Genomic DNA, 7,500 nt, shown 5'->3' with positions numbered 1-7,500 from the left:
AAGGGCAGATGACAGTCTTTCGAAAATAACAGTACAGGAAAATAGCGACAAAAAGTAAAACAAAAAATTGGGGAAAAAAAGACTCCCTGACCCCAACCCCGGCCCCAGCCGCGTATTTTGGGTACTACCCAATATTTCGGTCCAGTTCCAAGTTCTCAATCAGGGTGCGTTTTTTTGGGAAAATCCAAAACTGTTAATTGTGATCTCATGTCAATGCATTTCAACGTCAAAAAAACGCAAAATGAGAAAAAAGGATTACTGGTATTTGCCATGACAATGCAAACACACAAACCAAGAGTTACATGCAATTAAAAAAATTAAAATTATTCTTGGTTGACTGGTTTGTTAAATTGGAGAAATTCTTCAATGAAAATGCCACTTGACAAAAAAAGACCTTAGCGATTGGTAAAGAGAAATAAAAAACATGTGTGGTAAGGTACAAATCGATTACATAGGGTATTTTTGCAGTTTACTTTTTAGCTGTAGGAAAGGTCCACAGCTAACAATATTATTGCTGTCAAGAAACTTTCAGTGTAATTTCTGGTGTGAAATTTGCAGGAAACCTCATTATTTTCGACCTATTCATGTCTTTGATTGTACAGTAAAAATGGCGCAAGAAAAACATTTGGATTGAACTGTCATGTACGGTAGCTGTTGTGTATCATTTTTGCACGGAAACCACTTGTCAAAAATACTTTTTTCAAATACTTTCCCAAAAAAGAGCTTAATTGCTGAATCTCAAAAATCCGGATTTAGATTTGATCTGAAGTAGCCTCCTTGAGTATGGATACTTCGGATTCATGATCCCTTTTTGAATTTTGGCAAAAAAAAAACACAAAATCTGTTTTTGGATTGAAGAATCCGTTTTCGGATTTTCCCAAAAAATGCACCCTTATTTCAAAGATAATTATTTCAAGAAATTCCCAGAAATTCCTAGTAATTTAAAGCTAATACCGGTAATCTAAGACAGATATTTTTTAATTAAATGGTTTTTGTTGTCCAGAAAAGATCAACTGAATGTGTATTTAAATAAGTGATATTTTAAGAACTTGTGATGCAGATATTAATAAAAACTACTCAAAAACGTAAATGAGACTGTCTTTGAGTTTGCATTATGTTACTCTGGGCTTTATTTTGTGTTCCTGTGAGAGTAGCAAAAATAAATGGTAGGTATACGTAAAGTATACTGCCTTCATATCAGTAATCCTATTTTATTGTGTAAGTATACTTTTGGTATGCTGCACTTGTCATTGTAGTGTAATGGTGGTTGTGTCATCATGTATTAGTATGCTTTAAGTATACTTTTTGATGTTCCAAAATCAGGTGGAAACAAGTATACTAAAAGTCTACTTTCAGTAGCAGTTTTAAAAGTGTACTTTAAGTAGACAAAGTATACTTCATGTATATTGCTTCAGTATACTTTGAGTCCAAAAGAATTCTACATGTACTTATAGTATACTTTGTTTTGATAAGGATCGTGATTTATGGTCACTTGTCATGTTTTGAAAGTTCTGAAATCGCTTGTGCCCATAAATATTGTTAGAGAATGCATTCATGTTCATACAATTGCCTATGCTAAGCATACATGTACTACCAGTTAAACAAGTTACAAGTATTATACTGGATGAGTGCTTTGAAGCATGTTGAACTGAGAAGCAATGACATGGCTGAAAAGAAGCCTCATTGGTTAATGTTTTGCCTAAGAATTTTAAATTAACAAGATTTTATCTACGTCATTTTAATTACATCATAAGTACATCAACGACAACACTTCATATTTCTTGTCGTTTCCATGCATGGCATTACTGGCAAGATTACTACTAAATTATTACAACAGTAATCCACAGTAACAATTCCAAATTTATGAATGTACATTACAGTAAGTCTGCAAACATATGACAATCAGTGTTACATAGAACAAGGGGTTTTTCACTGTCATCTAAATGATATTTTGTAATCAATGATGTTATAGCAAAAACATGTTAATAATTCATCAGGTAATCGATACAACTTCACGTGCTTGAGCTTCAAACCAGATTAAAAACACTCCTCATTCTTTACACAAAGCATACTAATATACCACAGCTTGTTTTCCTTATTAAAATTAATGTTCACCTCTCACAATTTGAACATTTGTTTGGACTCCTGAGCGACACGCCTTTTGTGGAATGTTTTTGAAGCAATAAAAAACTCATTGCATGTGTTTTATCAGGTCTAAAAACAATTGGCTATGCCTCATGTTAAATAAACCCGATAAAACATGACTGCTTCTTGGTTTTTAAATACTGCATAAAAAGTCAGCTTGAGGCATGTACATGTATAAAGGTGAAAACTGACTATAATGTGTACTTTTTTTCTCTCTTTCATTTAAGAGGGAGAAAGAGCACAAGATATTTACTCAGCAGGTAGTCCAGCAGGCTTAACTATTATAGAGAGTAATGTGAAGTGCTAGTTTTCTTCCCATATGAACCACGTGAGCACTAGCCCTACTGATGGAAATGGGCCCACTCAAGACCTTCGGGTTAGATCACAGGAAGGTCGTGGGTTCAATTCCCACCCTGATTAGAGTTTTCTCTGTCCTTGTGTGGGCCCATTTCCATCAGTATGGCTTACACTCAAGTGGTTCATTTGGTTAGAAAACTAGCACTTCACATTACACTTTATAATAGATAAGTCTGTTGAAATATAAGTGCTACATGGCCAACATTTGAGAAAATGTAACCCTTCCTTGTACAGGAACAGTACTAGCATGGACTGCTGCTTTTCATATTTAGGCTATGGTTGACAAGTTTGAGGTTAGTTTCATATACTTTTCTGTGATTTATATTGTTGGTTGTAAGTAATTGATTCGCTCTATAACAATAACTGTTGTTTTGACCTTTTAGTGAAAATGGAGTCTCATTTCTTAAATTATTATTTCACATAAATTAGTTTCGTGCATGGGGGATTTTGCATAGGTACTTTTTAATTAATTCTTTATTTTTTGATATTCCAATTCAATGTGAATGAGCTCTGTTGTCCTTGTCCTTGTTGGCAATTTATCTCATTGTTGTATTTGTCACTGAAGTCAAGCACTAATAATTGTAATGTGCTGGGGTCATTACTTGGATTGGTGACTACCAAGTTTTATTGTATTTTATCAAAGTTAAGTAGTTGACCAAATGCATCTGTTATTTCAATGGCATACTTTTCGATAACAACAGACATTGTCAGTATCCCACGTAGACACTCTTACATGTATGGGTCTCTTGTTTGTAAGTGTATTTTTAAAGTTTTAGTTATTGTACTCACTTTGCATTAAACTCTTCTGGCTTTTTTCATTCATATATTTTGCAATTTGTTAGGACATTAATTATATTGCAAAAGAGTTTCCCTCCACATGTTTCATCTTTAGTAATCATTGCTATTAATAATTTGTTTCAAAGAAAATTGTGATAGTCACCTTTTAACGATAATAATGCGATTTTCATGATGATTAATGATAAAAAATCTCTCAGAATTTGTTGTTTGAGTGGAATGTGACTTTTCTCCCCAAACTGCTTTGCCCCCATTCGACTCATTAGAGATACTGTTACTAAAATTATAGTATCTCAGTAGTGAGCACAGAGAACAAGTGTGAGATACTATCAACACAAAAGATCAAATTTGTATCCTCAAGCAGGAATGTGATGTTCTGCATATTAGAAGATACTGATGAAATGTCCAGATTAAGAACATGAATTAACCCTTTGATGTCCAAACCGGCCTAAACCGGCCAGACTTAGTAATTTACTCGTCAATGGGGAGCCCCTTGGGGTCAATGGGCTAAGGCAGAATATGAAAGTTATGAAAAATAAAGTGTGCTAATGTAAATTTAAGTCACAATGTTAATTACCGGTAACGTAGTGAAGAAAAGTTACATTACAGCAAAAAAGTATCCTACAGCGAAGGGGAAGCTCGCATTCTATTAGCTTATCCTGTTCAGTGTCTGACACTAACTTTCTCACTAATTTGCCCTTTGGGCAGCCAGCCTTGTTTCTTTGGTTGCTCATGATTTTTTTGCAGTTGCCCACCCTCTTAAGACCTGTTGCCCATTAAAACTAATAGGAGGTTTGTAAAAATGTCAATTTTGTGTAAACTGTGTGTAAAATGGGTTTGACAGACCAGCGCGACCCCTGCTGTGTGTCCATGTTGTTCTAGTAGCGTACACAGTTTTGCTTTAACAAGCATATCTTTAAGCGATTTTCCTTTTCTATAAGAAATCTCTGAAATTAGGCTGGTTTTGAATTAAATGTCATTTGTCCGATGGTATGTTCTTTAAGCCTTTCAAAGTTTAAATCCCGTGAAAAAAGACAGAATTTATTTTCTTGTGCGCATGTATCATGGTGCATTTTGCCGTGTGAAAACTGGGTTGCATTGTAACAAGCATTCCTTTCGCGCCGAAAATGATGGCTGCTACGAACATGTTCCTCCTTCCAATCTGTTTTCAGGTTTATACATTATACCAATATATTCTCAACAGAAAAATTAATTGACAGCAAATAGATGTAACATCATGTGTTTATTTTTTTAATCGTATTTGCTGTGACTACGTCATATTACTAGTCCCTTTCTTCGTTGTAAATCAAATCGTTCCGCAAAATATTTGTCGAACAAAATTTCTGATTGCCCGATCGGGCAAGTGTTAGAGTTGTTTTACTTGCCCACCGATATATTTCGCTTGCCCCGGGCAATCGGGCAAGCCTTATTGCCGAACACTGCCTGTTAGTTATACATATAATTATACACGTATATATGACTATTGGCTTATACATATAATTATTGGCTTATCCTGTTAGTTATATAATATACAATTATTTTTTTTCAATTGCATTGACTAACCCAGTAATTCAGTTTCAAGCTGCAATGTGGTTTAATAAACGGTCTATTATTATTATTATTATTATTATATTTTATAGTTACCATGACGACACCTATATTGTCACATGTACGGTAAAAGAAAAATAACATCTTCACTGTGAGCTGTGAAAATATGATCTTACAGAAAAAGGAAAATCCCAGTATTTCATTAGTATCTATGTGTATAATACACTCTTATTACATGGCTTTGTTGATGGAATAACTATAAAGAAAAATAAACTTAACAATGTCTAAGAAAGAATCAGTTTAAGTGTTGTATTTCCATTTCATTGGTGATGTACTATAGACCCTTTTGCAGATACGGCGGCCATTTTGTTTTCTATTGTTTCAAAAGACATTATGGGATGCTCAGGGGGCAAATTAATATGTATTTGCTCCCTGGACATACCATAATATCTATTTGAAACAATAGAAATCAAAATGGCTGCCGTATCTGCAAAAAGGTCTATGAACAAAGATGGCAATTTTTTCATATAATAGAAAGATAATAAATACCTTGCTCCACCGTGGCATATTCCTGATTCCTTTGCAAAGGGCCTGAATGCCTACGGAAGAGCTTTTTGTAGATAAGGGCACCAACAATAACAATCAGAAGTACTGCTGAAGGTGTGGCAATCCATGCTGGTAAATAGTTGTTTTCACTTTGGTCAGCTCTACTGGCGTAATTAGCATTTTCTGAATAATCTGTTAAATTAGTACTATGATTGAGTCCTCCTGATATGCCTGTAGTACCACTGTTATCTAAGTTAAACTTCCATTTTGTCCACGTTGTAGATTTGGCTGTAGGCCTGGTCGTGCCGGTAGTATTTGTTTGTTTAACTTTTGATAAATTCCGTTTGCACAATTTGTTTCCTTTAGTAGCTTCACACCATTCATTTCTTGGTAATCCAAGAGATTTACATTGCTCCATTTGTTCATTTCCTGGGATGCTGGGACAGCAAAAGTAGCATTCTATACAATCATCAAGGTGTGGGTTGAAGAAATGTTTTGGAAGGCATCCCCCACATTTGCGGTCTTGAGTTAGAGTGCATTGCTGAAGTACAATCTTCTTTTGGCACTCATTACATTGTTTACACATTGATGAATCATTTGACTTTGAAAATGTCTTGTTGAGTTGACATTCCTTGCATTTTATTATTGTTCCATTTGGAACGCTGCTCCCACATTGTACTGGGACTCCCATGCCTGGAGCACAGTTTGGGCAATCTTCACAATTTAATGTCCTCTCTGGGTTTTTTGGGTCATAAATCCTATATTGTAATGCTCCACACCTTTTTGAGGCTGCAGTGGACTGCGTTGCAGTAAGCATGATTAGGGTCACCAGTACTCCCACCTGTAACACAAACAAGTGCATTGTACCTGCTATCTTAGATGATAACTTTTTGAATTCCAGTGATAAAAAACAACATAATTTACAGGCAGGCTGTGCACCGATGAAATTGTAAAAACCTAAAACAAATGCTTTGGAAAACGTGGAAATTATTTTCACAACAATAGTCGCACCAGTTTAACTATAAGAAGAAACTGACAAAGTTTTAAAATTAGACCTTTTTGGTAATTTGAACCATTTCAACTATCGTCTCAACTTGCTCACTACACAAGCTCAGTGTGGGGGTTCACACGCTGTGTTGCAGGCGATACTCAAAGAAGACGATCAGACAAGGATTTGAAATAAAGATCGACGTTATTTGGGAGACGTTTCAGTGCCATTATGGTAATATGACAGTTGTTTGGATATAAACTAACTGAAAGGAAATCAAGTCAAACAATGGTTTTTTAGAACGGGGGAAACCGAAATTCTCGGGGTAAAACCTCTCGGAGAAGAATTGGGAAGGCACAAATGGCTCCAGTCTCGGAATCTAAGGGCGCGTTCGATTGACCCTATTCCAGAATAAGAGTACGTGGAGTGATGATTAAAACGGTATGTTTAGCGCGTTTCGAAGCAGCAAGGATACTAAAAATTTGTTTAAAATAGCATTTTAGCAGATGTTTGACAATTTTAATGTGAATCTCCGTAAAAACGAAGGATTTCTAACTTATATTCCATGTGTTCGTATTCCTGAATACGGTTAATCGAACGCACCCTAAATTGGTCCAAATTGGTCGGAGACGGGTGATCGCCATGCTTATATTTTCACGTATGAAATATAAACTTTAAATTTTAAATTAACGCATGTAAATTATTTATCCGCACTATAAGTCACACCTCATGAAAAATTATCATTATCTGCCTAATGAATAGCTTCATATCTTCAGGAATTAAAATAACGAAAAAAATCCAAGGCCAAGAATCAGGCTATCAATCCTGCAAACAAGAAACATCACGATTTAAAGATAGCTAAAAGGCCTTCGTAGATCAATGTTATTTTCAATTTTTATAAGGATCAAAACTAAAGCGATTCAAAACCCATTATCAATCACCACATCGATTAAAATGTTTCATTGACATATGTTTACCTCAGCAAAAATTTCCTTCCGTGGAGTTGTCAGAAACCGTCGTTTGCCCAGAAGTTTAGATTGTTTGGCAAGACCTATATCAATCTTTTGCCCTCAGCGATTAATCCGCTATTGACGCCTTTGGAGATACAAAACTTGGCCGCT

The 7,500-nt window shown here is 35.2% G+C and overlaps 1 protein-coding gene and 1 long non-coding RNA gene across 6 annotated transcripts in view; one reads left to right on the top strand and one right to left on the bottom strand.

Annotated features, from left to right (window-relative positions):
- Positions 1-7,500, top strand: part of LOC137992920 (uncharacterized) — a 17,755-nt gene that overhangs the window by 4,548 nt on the left and 5,707 nt on the right. For all 3 annotated transcript variants that reach the window (XR_011121775.1, XR_011121776.1, XR_011121774.1), the window contains exon 2: positions 2,737-2,795. This is a non-coding gene — a long non-coding RNA (uncharacterized lncRNA). The remainder of the gene's footprint in view (positions 1-2,736; positions 2,796-7,500) is intronic.
- LOC137992918 (probable serine/threonine-protein kinase DDB_G0278665) overlaps positions 1-7,500 on the bottom strand; it is a 66,821-nt gene that overhangs the window by 58,831 nt on the left and 490 nt on the right. For 2 of the 3 annotated variants that reach the window (XM_068838487.1, XM_068838484.1), the window contains exons 1-3: positions 7,357-7,500; positions 7,106-7,204; positions 5,395-6,232 (exon numbers count right to left, since the gene is read on the bottom strand). The exon at positions 7,357-7,500 is cut by the window's right edge. In XM_068838487.1, coding sequence (XP_068694588.1) covers positions 5,395-6,232; positions 7,106-7,147 — 880 coding nt within the window. In that variant the 5' untranslated portion in view covers positions 7,148-7,204; positions 7,357-7,500. The remainder of the gene's footprint in view (positions 1-5,394; positions 6,233-7,105; positions 7,205-7,356) is intronic. The other variant, XM_068838485.1, reaches the window with a different exon arrangement.

The sequence above is a fragment of the Montipora foliosa genome, chromosome 2 (assembly GCF_036669935.1).
Source record: "Montipora foliosa isolate CH-2021 chromosome 2, ASM3666993v2, whole genome shotgun sequence".
Lineage (NCBI taxonomy): Eukaryota > Metazoa > Cnidaria > Anthozoa > Scleractinia > Acroporidae > Montipora > Montipora foliosa.
This window is presented reverse-complemented; position numbering and strand designations above follow the sequence as displayed.